This window comes from Saimiri boliviensis, chromosome X (genome assembly GCF_048565385.1).
Source record: "Saimiri boliviensis isolate mSaiBol1 chromosome X, mSaiBol1.pri, whole genome shotgun sequence".
Taxonomy (NCBI): domain Eukaryota; kingdom Metazoa; phylum Chordata; class Mammalia; order Primates; family Cebidae; genus Saimiri; species Saimiri boliviensis.
Window position 1 is genome coordinate 105,838,370 of NC_133470.1, and position 16,669 is coordinate 105,855,038.

Consider the following 16,669-nt stretch of genomic DNA (forward strand, 5'->3'; position numbering starts at 1 on the left):
TCAGTCCCTCCCCTTTATTCCATATCACCCCCTTCCCTTTATTCCATATCACCCTTCCCCTTTATTCCACATCACCCCTCGTCTTTATTCCATATCATTCCCTCCCCTTTATTCCACATCACCCCTCCCCTTTATTCCACATCACCCCTCCCCTTTATTCCACATCACCCCTCTCCTTTATTCCACATCACCCCTCCCCTTTAGTCCACTTCACTCCATTCGTTTATTCCATGTCACCCCCTTCCCTTTATCCCATGTCATTCCCTCTCTATTCCAGGTGTCCCCCTCCCATTTATTCCACTCTGTTCACTCCCCCTTTATCCCACATCACTGTATCCCCTTTTTTCACCTCACTCCCTCCCCTTTGTTCCACCTCATTCCATCCTCATTCTTTATCACCCCCTTCCCTTTATCCCAAGTAACTCCCTCTTTATTCCATGTCTTCCCTCCCGTTTATTAAACTCTATTTCCTCCCCTTTACCCCATATCACTCTATCCCCCTTTTTTCCACCTCACTCCCTCCCCTTTGTTCCATGTCACTCCACCTCCTCATTCCAAGTCACTCCCTTCACTTTATCTCATATCATCCTCTTCTTTTTATTCTATATCACCCTGTCCTCTTTATTTCTGTTCAACTCTCCTTTTCCCTTTCAGCTCTCTAGTCAGAGCTTCCCAGCTCACTCCTCAAGTTAAAAAAAAAAAAAAAAAAAAAAACACACACACAGTAAGCCATGAATATGCTGCTGTCACAATACAGATGTTTATTAATGATTAAATGCCAGAGAAGTTTTATGCCAGAGAAGTTTTATGCCAGAGAAGTTTTAAGCCAGAGAAGTTTTACGCCAGGGAAGTTTTAACAATCACAAATCTTCGAGTTCAGTGGTTGTTACCCATTATATGATCAATTTCTATCCCTCAATACAATGCATTCTTCATTCTATGAACCTTAGCAGTTGTTACCCATAGTATCAGTTGTAATTTTGGATGTCATACATAACTCATATCTGTGTGTTACCAGAGCATGTCCCAAAATTTTGTACCACCCCATGTAAAGGAATTACAGAGATGATCGTTAAGAACATTTGTAATCAGATGACTTTAGCTACTTGGAACTGTGTGTCCTTACCTAACTAGCTGTTTTGCTGAAAACAGGGTGTGAACACCAATTGTCTCTAAAACAGATCCAGGTAATAAAACCTAATTTTTCCTCTAAGTTTAGATATCAGAAACACTAATTAGATCTACACTTGAGGTTTCCTCGTTGGTGTGACCTGAGCAAAACTGCACAGAAATTTGGGAGAGGCCATTTGAGGAGCCTGAATAATTTGGGGGGCAAAATCTAAAGGGTGGAATTGCTGCGGTGACACCGTTACAAGTTGGTGTCACATTATTTCTCATTAATTGTGAGCTGTCAGTAGGCTGACCTAACGTTCTAGCATGCCTCTTGAGGGCCTTCCCAATTGAGCTCTCAGGAGGAGGGTAGGAAAGTCAGGAAAATCATGCAATCCCATTTGGGGGAGGGAAAGCACCTCGAGATTTGTGAGCTTCCCTGGGAGAGGTGTTTACCACAAGTGCCACATCAATTAAAGGATAGTCTGTAGAGAGAGAAAGCCAAGATCAGGAGTAAAAGAGAAAGGCAAGGTAGCACTGGAAGCTTGGGCATGACAGGAAAACATCTCTGCTTTTACCAGCTGAAAAGACCAAGCGTCCCCAGTGAAGGGGCTGGCAATATGTTTGGAATTCTCATCCTGACCCGAGCATCAGGTGGAACTCCTTCTTACCTTCAGATCTTTACCCTCCACTCTCTCCTTAACATTAACTGTGACATTCCAGATCTACCCCCACCCTTTTCCCCTGTCCGGCACCTTATAGAAGGAAAACCATCTAAGGAAAGAAGTAGCCGATGCCAGTTTTGCCCTCCTTCTCCCGGGGCACACGGAGCAATGGGCGGTCTTGCTCTGGAATGGGGAGGTTATCCACTTCTTCCTCATGGTCATGGGAACGGGCAGTGCCAGAAGGCACAGCTGGCTCCTCAGAGGAATCTGGAAAATAGTAACAATGTTAACTCTCATATTTCTAGACCTTATACTTTGCACAGCACTCAAAGCAGTAAGACCTAATTTTGAATTTTGAATACAGTATGAGGCAAGAAGGTAGGACAGGAATAATTATCTCCATCTGACATGTAAGAATATTACAGCCGGACAGCAGAATACAGATCTCCAAATCTAGGACCACTGTGGAAACTGGAAGAAGAGCTGAGTTAGGAAAGAGAAACAGTAAGACAGATACCCTGTGTTCAGAGGGAATGGACAATACCACCAGAGAGACTGGTAAAAGGACGACCTCCTAATAACCACCACCACCCTACGAGTAACCTGACTAATTTTACCTAGCAAATGAGTAACAACGCTGGAGCCGAAAGCTTACAGCACTGCATAGAAGAGAGAAAGCAGGTGTTGCTCTTCAACACCTCTGGGGAGGACTTGTCGTCCATGACTTGGCCAGGCTGAGACTTGTTTTTAAGGAGAGTGGTATCTACAGGGAATGCAACATCTGCATCTTTATGAAACTGAATTGCCTTTGGATTCTGAACTTCGTTAGAGTCAGAATCTTTAGGCATTGGGACTTCTTCCACATTCATGACTTCTTCAAGATTGACAGCCAGGTCTTGTGGAGGGTATGGAATTGTATTAAGAATGGAGACATCTTCAGTTTCTAGAGCCATAGTGGTAACTTCTTCTTCCAATGCATTGGCTTGGACTTTCTGATAATCTTGAATTTTGTTGTGAATTTGGGCATCCTTGGGCTCATTGCTTGGGACCAGATGAAGAGCTGGGACTTCTTCAAAATCAAGATCTTCAGAGTCTGAAATTCCATTTACCTCTGGGGCTTCATAGTCTGGGATTTCTTCAGCATTTGAGGCTTCATCATTTGGGACTTCGTCAACAGCTGGGACCTCTTCAAGACTGGGGTCTTCTTCAGAATCTTGGGTTTCATCATTATCTGAAGCATCTGCATGGTCTGGGATTTCATTGTTTGGGATTACATCAAGATAGGGAACTTGTGCAAGGTTAAGATTTTGGTGGTCTTCAAAATCTCGCCCTTTTTCTAGGTGATGGTTTGGGTTTTCTCCAGGGTTTGGGGTTTCTCGCACAACTGGGGCTCCTTCAGAGCCTGGGACCATATCTACATGTGGTATTTCTCCAAAGTCTGGGATCTCAATGAGTTCTGGAATTTCATAATCTGGTTCTAGAGTATCTCCAAGGGGAGGAAGATCATCAAAATTTAAAGTATCATCATCATCATCATCATCATCATCATCATCATCTTCCTCATCAAGGTCTGGTATTCCTTCAAGATGTGGGCCCTGAATCTCAAGGTTATTTGGGATTTCTAGACCTAGAGCTTCCCCAAAGACTACTCCTTAAGATATTCAAATACTAGCTTTTTGTCTTCCTCAGAGAACTCATCTTTCTCAAGGGGCTCATCTTGAGCAAGGAACTGGCCTTCAAGAAGGGCCTGACCTTCAGCAAGGGACTGACTTTCAGCAAGGGTCTGACCTGCAGCAGGGAACTGACCTTCATCAAAAGGCTTGCTTTGAGCAAGGACAGCAGCCTGGGCCTCAGCAGAGGTTTCCACTGGATCAGAAAGTAGTGCATCCTCTTCCATCTTTATGCGTGCACTCCTGAACGGGAAGGGTTTTGAAACAGTCATTTTGTGTATTTGCATTACTTAATATAAAGATGGTCTGGAGTTGGAAAACCCCATAGGAGAAGGTGCTTCAGGCTAAGCACAAACAAACCCAAAAAACACTCACTGGATCTTCCTCAGGTTCCTGCGTCTGATAAAGTCAAGCGCTTCTGGGCTGGACTTCCACACACGCTTCGCAACCTGCCTCTGAATATTGGGAGGCACCTGAGGGTAGAATTAGCAACATTAGCCATTATTACACGGCAACTTTTCACTTATACTCATCTCTTTTAGGTTCTCAGGACTGAAGGTACCAAGGCCAGCTAAGGTGGGAGAAATTTCTAGACTGGAAGGTTTTGTGGGTGCCTGTTTTGGCTACTATCAAAGATGCAAGGTACAACTGTGCCTTGCCTTGTGAACAGGAGAGAGATGTGTAAAATAAGTCCACCCAAAACTTGCACCTACCTGGAAGAGGACATCCCAGTTATCAATCATGGCACGGACCACATTGACAGAAGCAACATACTGGTCAATCCCCAGCTTTGTTTTCCTGGCCTCTCTCTTGCCAAACTTTCCCTTTTTCAGGAGAGCAGATCCAAATACCAAGGCCAAATTGGTAGAAGTCATACGGTTGCCTGGGACCTAGGTAATGGAAGACAGAAAGTGATAAACATAGTACTGGGAGTTGTACAATTGGATATGTCTCTTTTTATTCTTGTTTCTCTCTCCCCTCTCCATCCACCCTCTTGCTGATATACTCCCACATATGTCCCTACTACTGTTCTCACTACTCTTTCCCAGATTTTTTTACCAGCTGTCCATCAATGCCAATTGAGTCCTCGCAGTACTCAGTGATTTTATGCAGGGCCTTCAGCAGACGTTCCAGGGTATCACTGTGGCAGGGTGGCATCAGGTAGACCAGCAACTGCAGGGCAGAAAGCTGATCCTGGGGCTTTAAAGCTAGAGGAAGGAAAACAGGGGCTGTCTCAGGGGGATAGTCTTGGCAGCAGATTGATACCAGTGGGGGTGGGATTCTGCTTGAAATTTGCTGGCAGTTATGGAAAAAGTACCCAGGTATCCTGCCTTTGCTCATTTCCAAAGCATTTGAGCTCAGAAACCCTGAAAGCAAGAAGTGCTCCCATCAAAATCAGACCTCTTCATTTTTGACATGAGAGGGAACACACAGCTTCAAGAAGGTCTAGAGAAATTTCCAAACCACAAACTTATAATGGAACATTAAGAGATACAAAGAAAGTAACCCAGAGAAGTTTTTATTAATATTTTATTTTTAATTGACAAATAATAACTGTATGTATTCTGGAGAGGTTTTTTTTTTCCATCTTTTTATGTTCATTCTGCCTTAGTTCTTCGAAGTCCTCCAGCCTGACCTCTGTCCCTAGAACTCTCAGACCCCAGTAATACTTCCTTTCCTTGCCCTACTAAGGAGGTCAGAAGACTCACTTGCTGTCAGGAGGAATGACAGATACAGATCATCTGGCAGCAGAGAGTCCTTCATGTCACGGAAAAACTCCTTGAGGAGTGCAGCCACATCATGCACATTCTGATTCTCATCCAGCACTACATCCAGGCCTTGATCAAATGCTTCACGAAGCTAGGAAAAGGAGGAGACATAGATTGTCTACCCCACCCACCACAGGCTCCATCTTGGTTATTCCTTCAGTAAGTTTCAGGCTTCAGTGGAGGTAGCTGGCAACATGGTGGGCCTGGGGGCTAAAAGAAGACCTTGCTCCTCCCCCCACCAGGTAGTTAGGTCTATGGGGGAGCCCCACCTCTTCTTGCTCTTTCTCCGGAGGAACAAACATGTAAGCAAAGCCAGTTTACCTTACGCACTCTATACGCCGAGTATTCAAGAGTAAAAATCCCCACCGTGCTTAAGCCTGAAAGAAAAGACCAGAGCATGCTCAACATCTCTGAACCCCTTTTCCCTTCTCCTCCCCCACTGCAATCTGACCTCCACTGGTGTCAGGGGAATGTTATCCAAGCCCTTCATTCCTTACCTCCTTTCTCCCCCCATTTCTAGAACATCCCTCCTTTCCCGTTAATTGCCTCCTTCCTTGATTTACCCATTTGGAGCTCACTTACCATGTTTTTCAATGAATTGGCAGCAAGCCTCAACAACCTGGGGGACTTGTTTCGCAATCGGATTGAGGCTCATCTTCCTTTTGGATCCCAGGAGTCGCTGGCCAATTGGAAAGGAAACTTTTGAAAGCTGCAGGGTCTGCAGCAGCAGGGCCCCATCTTCCAGTTCAGCCAGACTATCCACACACACTGCACCCTGTGGAGAAATCCAGATTCTCTTAAAATGGGAAATAAAGAGAGTCTGTTAGGATCTTCCTGAGTACTGTATGACATTCAGACTAAGATACATTCTCTTTGTGGCAAGCCAAGGACATCATTTCAACATATTGTGTTCAGCTCCCCCCTCCCTCTGAGGACGCAGGCCTTAACCTTCCGACCTTACATTCCTGCATACCTCCGGAAAGACCCTTGCCTAAAACCTGGAGGGTTTAACTCACCCGACGCCCACGGCGAGTGAACTCCCGGGGCAAGGTGGGCTCATTCCTCCTGCGACTGAAAAAGCGCCTGATGCGGCCAAACATCCTTTGCACGACGTTTCCTCGACGACGGCCCGAACCCTGACCGTTGGCTTCTTCAACCTGCATCGCGGCTGTCAGTTCAAGTTGCTTGCGGCGGGTAAGCTCGTTCACTAGGACCTCTTCCAGGCGAATGCCAAATGTCTTGAGTGATACAACTGGAGAGCCACGGAGAGAAAGAATGACAGACGTCAAAGCCTCGCGGCGCTCAAATCAGGAGGAACTGCAGGGGCTGTAGCACTTCTCCCAGCAACCACCCACAGCAAACCCCACCTCTCCAGACCCGCAGCGCCCCTCCCTGGGGAGCTAGCCAAAAAGACCCCGCGGTGGTTTCAGCTCTACTCAACCATCCCGAAGAGGCTCGAAGCCCCTGCCTTAAATTTTCCCTGGGGGTGACTACCTTGAAGCAATGAGGGCGATTTCTTTGGGTTGATCTATGTGGGGTGAGTCCCAGGAAGGTCTGAAAGGACCACCTCAAGCACCTACAATTACTGCGCCATTTCCTGATCTCACCCCCTGTGGGGGTTTGGGGGCGGGGGAGAGTGTCTCCCGGGACAGTGGACGCCACACAGTCTCCAGGGCCACACTACGCAGGGGGTTAGCATTCTATTTCTTTTCTAAAGAAAATACAAGAGCCCCCTCACCCCTCTCTGATCCTCTCAAAATCACAAACAACTTCTCCAAGGTGTTCGGACGGTCAACAGGCAGAGCTACGGGAAGAGAAAAAGAAAAGATACATTCACAAATAGGACTTGAAAAGTGACTAAAACACCCCAATACACTGATCTGCAGCAGCGGAAGGGGATGGCAGAGAGGCGAGCTCTGTCCAGCCGGCGAAAAGTGATTTGCTTTCTCTAAGCCTCAGTTTCCCCACCTGACAACAAGACCAAGCCTCTCATATCAGACTCCAAGAATTTAATTAACCAAGCCAAACAATCTAATGCGCCGCGTGCTCACTGCGCATCTTGCAACGCACCGGTAGTCGCTCAATATAACACTTAAAACATAAATTCCGGGGATCCGAAGCGTGGACCGCGCAACAGGAGCGGGGTGGGGGGGGGGGAGCTCTCCTGCAGCGCCACCTCGGGTGAGGGTCGCCAAGTTACTGCAGTGGCACTCGCACCGGGTTGCCGTCGGCCCCCTGCGCTGCCGTAGGAGAGGCGGCGACACCTGGCTGTCCCCGCGCTCCGAATCGGGCGTCAGTGGCTGCCACCGGGGGCTCCTCTCCCAATTCTAGCTGCGCTCGCCGCGCGCGCCGAGCGAACCTGCCACCTCCAGCACTCTCCAATCCCTATGGGGCTCCCCCGGGTCCGCGCTACCCGCTCCTTCCTCTCGTGGGCTCCCCTGCCAAATCCGCGCGCGTACCCCTGAGATTCCCCGGTGCGCTCGAACCTTGTCCCGCGCCGCGTCCTGCTCGCTCCCCGGCAGCAAGCAGAGGTGGCCAGCGCTCGCCGCGCACCTCCCGCCGCCTACCCCGCGTCCGCACAGCCCTCCCGCTCACCGCCGGCTTGGAGCGTCTCTCTCTCTCTCACACTGTCTCGCTATCTCCCTCTACTCTCTGTCTCTCGACCGCGCTGTCTCTGTCCCACGTCTCTCCCAGAGCGTCCCTCTGCGCCTCCGTCTCGCTCTGCCTTACTCTCGCACCACACTTGGTGCGTCTGTCTCTTCACTGGCTCTCTGTCTACCTGTATGTCCCTGGCATCTGCCCGTCCGTCTTATTGCCCCTCAACCCCCAGACTTCGTCCAAACTCAACTAATTTTTACCTCTTCCGCAATTCAACAAACAGCCTTCAACTCCGGCTTCTTCAGTTCCCCAGACGCCAAGAGAACTAAACTGGTCCGAGACCAGAAGTGAGCCCCTCCCACCCTCCTAGACCCCCTAATCCTCCCCGTACTGCCCGGAGGGTCCACTCTCCCGAAGGCGAGGATGCCACACTCCGGGGTACAGCTTACCTCTTTCAGGTTTGAATTCGGAGAGGAAATGTCTGGCCACGAGTTCGCGGTAAGCAGTCTCCTGCAGCTTCAGACGCTCCAGCTCGGAGAGGCTGTGTATAGATACCATCTTCGTCCGGCGCTCCTGGTTGTGTACTGGGGCTCCTCCCAAGACACTCACTAAAAAAATGAAGGCGGACAACAACAACAAAAGGGGCATGATTCTGGGGCACAATGCCCTTGCTGCCTTCAGAAAAGGAATGCAGCCACCCATTCTGGAATGGAATGATTATCAAGGCTGCATCATCCAATTGTCACTGGACCTGGTGGACAGAACTATGGGGGTGGGGGCAGAAGGGGAGGGAAAACTGGGAGGCGGCTTCACCCTCAGGCAGAACAGCCTCTGATTGCTTTTGTGAAAAAGGAAAAAAAAAAATCCAACTTCAAAAAAATCAGCCCTTAACAGACATCAGCCCTGAACAGACAGTCCAGAAAAGAGAAAACCTAATTAGAAAAAAAGTACAAAGAGAGAAAACAAGAACAAAAATAAAAGACAAAACATTTTTTAACAAAAGCACTTTGAAACAAAAATAAGATAATATTTTCCATTAATTAATTAGAACATTTTTAGTTTTTTTTTTTTTTTTTTTTTTTTTTTTTTTTTTTTTTCATGATGATACTCAGTGCTGCCTAGGTTGAATAAAAGGGGGACTTTCATCTAAGCTAGGAGAGCTGCAAATTCATACAAGTCTTCCAGAAAGCACACTGAACACATGGGTCTGGAGGCAAAAATCGTCCCCAGGCCCTTTGACCTAGTAACTCCCCTTCTAGGAATCTATCCTAATAAAATCATCTTACAGACAGGAAAAAGCATATGCACATAAACCAAAATAGTAACAAAAAAGGGGGGGGGGAAAAGCTAGCCCAGCAATGATATTAGTTATATAAACTTTGTAATGGCCACAGTATGGAAAAATTATGCAATCATTAAAGTGATATTTACAAAGAGGTTTTTTGACAACAAACACAAAACACAGAATTGTATTAATTTTGATTGCAACTACATGAAAAAAAGCATGCATAAAAATAAAAGACTAAAGGAAATGCACTCAAATGCTAACAACATTTGCATTAACTGGTCAGATTTTGTTTGCCTGTTGCCTTTTCTCTATATACCAAACATTGCACAACTTGATTATATTACTTTAAAAAAAATCATTTGTACCAAAACCAACAAACATCATTTCCAGACCATTTCTAGTAGGACTTCTTAAACAGAATTGTGATCAAAGTGAAGTTTATCTTAGTACAACAGTAAAACCTATTTTATATGTGCCTTCTCCGTGGTGCCCACTATCTTATACTACTTCCAGACTACACAGCATCCCCCACTGGGTATGCCCCTGTGCCTCACACAGCATCCTTTCCAGCACATTCTCTGTTATTACTCATTTGTTCATTCATTAAAGAAAAAAAAAACCTGTATTAATTGCCCACTTTGTGCCAGGCACTAAAGATTCAAAAGATGAACAAGATAATACTATTTCTTTCTTTAAAGATTTAACAGTGCAGTGAGGGAGATACACAGGTTAGCAACAATTTACAAAATCTTGTGATGTCAGACGTCCAAGATAAAAACAAAGTACTGTGAAAGAAGAAAGGAGAAAACATCTAAATCTGTGGGGGTGGGGGGAGTAGCGTCCAGAGAGAGAGAGAACAGCCTGTGCAAAGACAAAGAGATGGGAGAGAGGTTGTCATATTCTTGAAACTGTATAAAGGGATTTGAAGGAGATAAAACTGGATGGGCAGGGATGAGATCATGGATGGCCCTATAAGCCAGCTTAAAAAGTTGAACTTCTTCCTGAAGGCAATAGGGAAGTACTGCAGGGTTTTAGTCAGGGAGTGAAAGAGTTAGAGCTGCACCTTGGAAAAACCAAAGAAAGCTATGAAAAAATCCTGTTTTGGGTAGAGAACTGGAAGTAGGTAAATCAACCAAGAGGCAAAGGATATTGACACAAGTCAGTGTCACTAGGGCTGGAGTAGGGGATGAATCTCATGGATACAACTGACCGGATTTAGGGAAAATTTGTAATTACAATGGAAAGAAAACAATTTATGATAGCTCCCGTTTACGGTTTGGGGAAATATGGCTGGTTCCTGATAGAGAAGATAATTCAGGACATACAAAACTAAACCTTTTGTCAAGAAAGGAAGTAGTTATATACCACTTTTCTGAACTTCTCTTTCCCATGGAGTCGAAGGTAACATTCTATATATGATTTGGGGGGTGGGGAGCTTAAATTTTAAAGATCAGGCAATGCAGCTTTGGCAGAGGAAAGTTAAGTAAAGGTTTATCATGCAATAATCTAAATAGATGAGCTATCCTTTGTCCAAAAAAAAACAAACAAATAAACCATACCTTCAATTTTTTCTCCAAAACTCTTTTGCCCACTTTCTTTAATAGCCAGGATCACAGACGTCAGAAATAAGTGCAGTATGAGAAAAGATAAGGAGTCTTCCTATGGCTTTTCAACTAAGCCAAGAGGAAAACACCTAGCATAGATATTAAAGATCCAACTGCAAAGCTCCATGCCCTGGACCCAAAGTGAACACCTGGACCCACAACTTGCAAAGTGATCATGTTAACCAAAGGCACATGCATTTAACCTCAGTCCCAGACTAAGCCTCTAGCAATCCCCCATTCAAAATAGCAGGTCCAGAGCCTATTAGTCTAGGGTCTCATCCTGAGACACACAGCCTAGCTCTGGCTTAATTTCTCTAACATCACTCCCCTCTCCCCTTTTCCCAATCCAGACATATTTTGTACCTGTTTTGGAGTTTCAGTTATTTCTTCTTATTGAAGCTTACCAGAGCTGATCATCCAAAGAGCAGAGCTGATTCTTTCACCCAAAAATAAGATGAAAATGAATGCCTTTTCTCCCCCAAATGTAAGGTAAGAACAAACAGTAAAATCCCCAATCAACAACAGCCCCAAAAGGAGACAGAGAGAGAGAGAGAGAAAAGCCTTTGAGAGATGAGTCAGCCTAGATGCTTACAATTCCGAAGGAAATCAAAGGCCTTAGAATAAACCGTTTGTCATTGCCTCCCTGCTCCAGCACACAGGGCTAAACTTAAGAGCAGTTATATGCTGCAGTTCTACCAGAAAAATTGGCATTGCCTTACTTGCCTTCAACCTTCTCGAGGTGCCAGTAGCCTACAATACAGAAGCAGAGTTAGGAAGACCAATGTCCCCCGACAAGAAGCAGACGGGTGGGGTGGGGAGGGGAAATGAGTAGGCAGGCTTTAACACTGTGAGAGAGGCACATAACAGGTTCTTGAGATTTGAATACTCATTCTCAGGCCTGACATTCCAAGCTGAACAGGAAAGGAGGCTCCCTACAGGAAAGAGGTGCCAAGAGACCTCTCTTGCTCCAGAGTGTTTTCCCTTACCCCTTCAGTGTACTACGGCACTAGCCTGAAATGACCATGAGATTCAAAACAAACTCAAGTAGGAAGATGAAGGCAAACCAATTCAGTTTCAGTCTCGAATTCAAAACATTTGCAGAAACACTATCTTTAGACAAATATCTGTATTGGTGTCACAGCCAAATAGAACTGAGTTCAAATTCAAGCTCTATGGTTTCTTAGCTGTGTGATCCTAAGAAAGTCAGTTGAATTATCTGAGCCTCAGTGGCCTTCTGTATAAAATGGTGAAATGACACAGTATCCATTACAGTGGTTGTCTCAAGGTTCAATGAATAATATGTGTGATATTTAGCATTGGTTTTTAATAAACATATTATTGAAGGTTCTTTGCAGAGGGCCGGAGTTTACAAAAAAAAAAAAAAAAATCAGGTTTCAAAAGTAATTACATCAAATTAGAATTTGTATCAATGCATTGAACAGTCTACTCTGTTCAGTCTCCAGTAAATCTGAATTATATAAAGAGATCTTAGACTTTGGGAAATAGATCTTTCTTCTTCATTCTCCAATTTCACAGGCTCAAATATTTAAAAAAAATCATCTCATAAAATTTAGATAAAATTTAGAAAACTAACTGCATAGGTTAATATTTTAAATGTTATTATTCAGATTAATAAAGTGTCTGTATATCCCAAAATTTGTTCTCTTTCTAACCATCCAATTCTACATCGTCACTAGCAAATAAATAAATAAATAAATAACAAAAAAATATGGTTTTATTTGGATCAGTGAAGGGGCTAGAATATTAGCAGATACCAAGAGGGAGAATTTGAACAAAGAGTAGAGAGGCACAAATCAAGTCCCCATCAATACAAAAAGGGGAAACACACTTGACTGGCAAGAAGCCTGTTCCTCACGTCCTCCCAAAATGCATGGCACAGTTGGAGAAACAAATTAACGTCAGAAAGGTCAACCACTTAAACATTGTGAGGACTGAAATGATTTCAGCTAGGCATAAATCCACAGCCTTCATGATTTGGAGGAGTAATTTACTCCCTTGTCCCCATCAAATAGGAATGGTGCAGTGCTTACTAGTAAACACCTATGGAAAGAAAAGGGACTGCACTGATGCCATGGTTTAAATCCTTATAAATTAGGTACTTTATGGCATCACCAGAATTTTGTTCCAAGCCTCTGAGAATGCCTCAGAGCTTGGGAAATTGATAGTGAATGGGGCTGGGTGCCCAGAAGGTATTTCATCTACATTATTCAAATGTCTACAGGCAGTGGCAATGGATAAAGACATTCCTATTACTATATCACAACATGGGAAAGAGATATGGGTTTCTATACGAAAACATTTGGGCACCAATTTGGTCTGCTGACACATTCGCTTATTCATTCCAGAGCATTAATGAGTTAGCCTTAAAGTTGTTATCCCATAACCTCCATTTCAGCAAAGGCTGCTGATGCAATGAACAAAATGGCTCATTTTATACAATGCGGTCATGATGCTCCAAGATAATTAAATCTGGGGATAGTGTTCATCAATACATTGAGTCAGCCCATCATGTTATAACAGAAGCTCATAAACTAGGGGTAGTATTACTTTTAAAATATGTGGAAAAAAGCCCTGGTTTCAAAAAAATAAAGTTTCAGGAACATTAGAATATTAGAATGTTTCAGAAATAGGACTTTAGCCATCTCCTGGTCTCAAATCTCCATTCTGCAGGTCAGAAAATGGAGGTTTAGAGAGGGACAGGGATTTTCTCAAGACCACAAAGCTATTTCACAGCAGAGCTTGGACAAGAACCCAGTTCTCTTCAGTTTCAGAGCTCTTGGCATTGACGCACCAATGTTTGCTCTCACTAGCTGCAAGATTCTGCATTGCTAAATAAAGAAATCAAAAGAATACACACATAATCAAAGCCTGATTCCATAAGCCAGGGGAGGTCATATCTGAAGGCAGGCAGCTACCACATATTACAGTATCTTTGTAAAATACATACAATTGTCATTCCATGGAATCCTGTTTTGAAATTTTATTGACTAAAGAAACTACTCAAGCTCAGGATGCTGAAAGGCCATTTTTATGCTATAAGCATCCCAAACGATAGTGTAAACAAGGCAACATGACATCAAATACACCAAGATAGATATAGATATTCTCACTATTATCTGCAGTATGTATCAGGGTGCATAATAGTGTTACCATCACAAGCTGTGTCATGTATATCATTTTTTTCCCTTTTGGTTGCTGCTTCTATTAAACTGCGGTGGAAGAAGTAAAAAATAAGATGTTCTATCAATAGGAGGTAAAAGTTTTTAATGCCTAATTTGTCTTCTACTTTTCATTTTCTTAAAAGCTTTCCATACGTCCATTATCTCCAGACCGTAGCACACAGTAGGTGTTCAATAAGTATTTGTCAGGTGAATCATCATATGAGTATAAACTCTTGAGAGTCTTGTGATTAAAACAGCTATTCATGATTCATGAATAAATGAATCATGCCACTTTATTCTTACAACAGCCCCTGGGATATAGGTAGGTTGGATATTTCCTCCCATTTTACAATAACAACAAACTAGGGCTTTGGAAAAGTTGTGCACAAAAATGCCATGGAGGAATATGATCTGGGAGCCAGATGTTCCTTCCTATCCCCAGCCCAAGTCTTGCCCTTCCCAACAAATCATGGCAGTTCTTGGTATTCATCACCAACATCTGCCGCCTGGAACTGGGAATGTCTAAACCAAGACTACCTTCTTTCCTAAGGATGTGGCTATATTTTTGAGGTATTATTTTTATACATTGTTCTTTGCCATTCCTTGGGATGATAGATACATGGATATATATATATATATATATATATATATATATATATATATATGAAGAATGTGTGTGTGCGTGTGTGTGTGTGTGTGTGTGTGTGTGTGAAAAGACTATTATGAAAGGTAGAGGAGAGGAATCCACAGAGGAGAAAGGCACCGAAAGCCCTACATATTCATCTCACTATACTTCTCACCCCAGCCCACCCCCAACCTCACAACAAGGTATCCTGGCAAGGCCCTGAGCTGTAGACGGGAACTTAGCTTCAAATCCCAGCCTCACTCCATGTAAGTTTACACACTCACTAACTATGTGACAGAGAGCAAATTATCTTGCTTTTCTGCACCTCAGATCTATGACCTTACAAAATAAGAATCATGGTATCTATTAAGTGTGGCTGTTAAGATAAAATAAAAGATAGGGTAGAATGAAAGTATTCTCCAAAGGATACATTGCTATACCAAGCAAGCAAGCAACGTGAGGAATTGCCCTTCAAAATACCTGGGAGCCAAACTTGAGAGGAAGACTTAGCAGAAGTGCTACTATCTGGAATGAGGCAGATAGTGGCCCCTGCTGAAGAATTGCCTCTGCATCATCCTTTGAAGATGAAAATGGGTACTCACCCACTGTCAGCAGGAAGCACACTTCTAGATGGGATAAGATGAATTGTATCTTCACTGGGTCTTTCATGATCAGAGATGCAAGGCAGCTAACTGTGTGATGTGTGGGGATTAGTCTAGTCTATGAAATGTAGAAAAAAGGTAACTGGCCTACAAAAGGGATTTTACTCCTGAACTTTGGCTTACTTGGCACAGTGTGGAAGCCACCCATGCTAGGGATGCTGGAGGGAAGGGGAGAGCCATCTGCAGTAGAAAGCCCTCGTTCCTGGTCTGGGATCTTAAGGGCTAGTCGAAGGTCACATTCAGTGTCTGAAGACTATCAAGAAAGGCCCATGGGTCTAACATCATCCTTCTCTGCACTAATTTAAATATGTTTCCTTTCCTTTGTTCTTTTAAGGACTATTAAGAATTGACTTTTTCTCTAGGCCCACCAGCACTGGACAGATCCCTATTCAGTTATAAGTTTTTAGTTTGCATTCAGTAAATTATGATTTTTTTTTCATCTTCTCATCTCCCCTGCCTCTCAAAGCTTCCCTCTTTGAGACACACTCCCTTTCAGGCACACAAATACACATTCCCACTCAGACATCCATGTACACATACACACACACACACACACACACACACACACACACACACACAATTAAAAGAAGGATCATCAACATTTGCCTCTCCAGACCACATCTGTGGCTTCTACAGAGTGCGCATAAGAAATAAAGGACTGATTGGGACACTCCTGGAAACCATCTGAACAGAGGCCAAGTCAAAGAAACCTTCAGAATAAGGAAGTTCTCAGAATCGGTGCTGAGAGCCTCTCCTCCATCTTTGTTCCCCCACTCCCACCCACCTCTATTCTCCTTTGATTGCACCTTTCCCAATAAGCATCCAATTTTCTGTCAGTTTTCTTTTTCAAAACCCTGTCTGAGTGGCTGTCAGAGGGAGCTGGGGCTGTGGGAGATGTTTTTCCCTGTAGTTTTCCTCACAGGAATGGTATTTTAAAACTACATTCAAATAAGCATGTATTTTAAAAATTCAATCTCTGTCTATCCATCCATCCGTCTATTATCTCCATTCAAAATTGTACCACTCTCATGACTATGACGCAATCAGAAAAAGCTCTAGACCAGGAGTCAGGAGGCCTCCTCAGTTACTAAGCAGCTGGTGGCCTTGGGCAAGTCAGAGAGCGTTTCCAAGCCTGAAACAAAACTGGCATAATTTATTATCATTCTGTTTATCTAAGGACACTGTAGAGATACAACTCTCACGTCTGTAAAGTCCTTGATTGTTCCATTGGACTTAGCTAACTCCAGGACACAGGGCCACGCGGCTGCTATTGGCAGTAGAAGAGACAGCCCCCCTTCCCAGCCCCTCCAAGGGCCTTGGGCGCCAGAGTGCAGGGGACGGAGCCTGTCTCCACCCGGACCCTCCACCCTAGTACCGGCTAAGTGCCCTTGGCTCTGAGCTAGGAACAGAGGTGAGGGTGGGAGGCTACAGGGCTGTGCGCCCTCTGCCTCTCGGGGTTGCCCTGGGTCTCTGGCTACCACTGAGTCGCAGAGCAT

The 16,669-nt window shown here is 44.3% G+C and overlaps 1 protein-coding gene across 2 annotated transcripts; it reads right to left on the reverse strand.

Annotated features, from left to right (window-relative positions):
* Positions 1 to 741: 741 nt before the first annotated feature.
* On the reverse strand, positions 742 to 11,153 carry ARHGAP36 (Rho GTPase activating protein 36). Of its 2 annotated transcripts, XM_074391819.1 has the most exons (12): positions 11,068 to 11,153; positions 8,262 to 8,420; positions 6,953 to 7,018; positions 6,231 to 6,466; positions 5,797 to 5,989; positions 5,536 to 5,591; positions 5,155 to 5,305; positions 4,505 to 4,653; positions 4,159 to 4,335; positions 3,821 to 3,918; positions 3,582 to 3,688; positions 742 to 2,042 (listed from the first exon to the last, which is right to left on the reverse strand). In XM_074391819.1, the coding sequence occupies exons 2-12, from the start codon at positions 8,368 to 8,370 to the stop codon at positions 1,885 to 1,887; spliced, it is 1,500 nt and encodes a 499-aa protein (XP_074247920.1). In that variant the 5' UTR covers positions 8,371 to 8,420; positions 11,068 to 11,153; the 3' UTR covers positions 742 to 1,884. The 2 variants fall into 2 exon arrangements, with proteins under 2 accessions (XP_074247920.1, XP_010340040.1); XM_010341738.2 differs by lacking the exon at positions 11,068 to 11,153 and having other exon boundaries at positions 8,262 to 8,552.
* Positions 11,154 to 16,669: the final 5,516 nt, after the last annotated feature.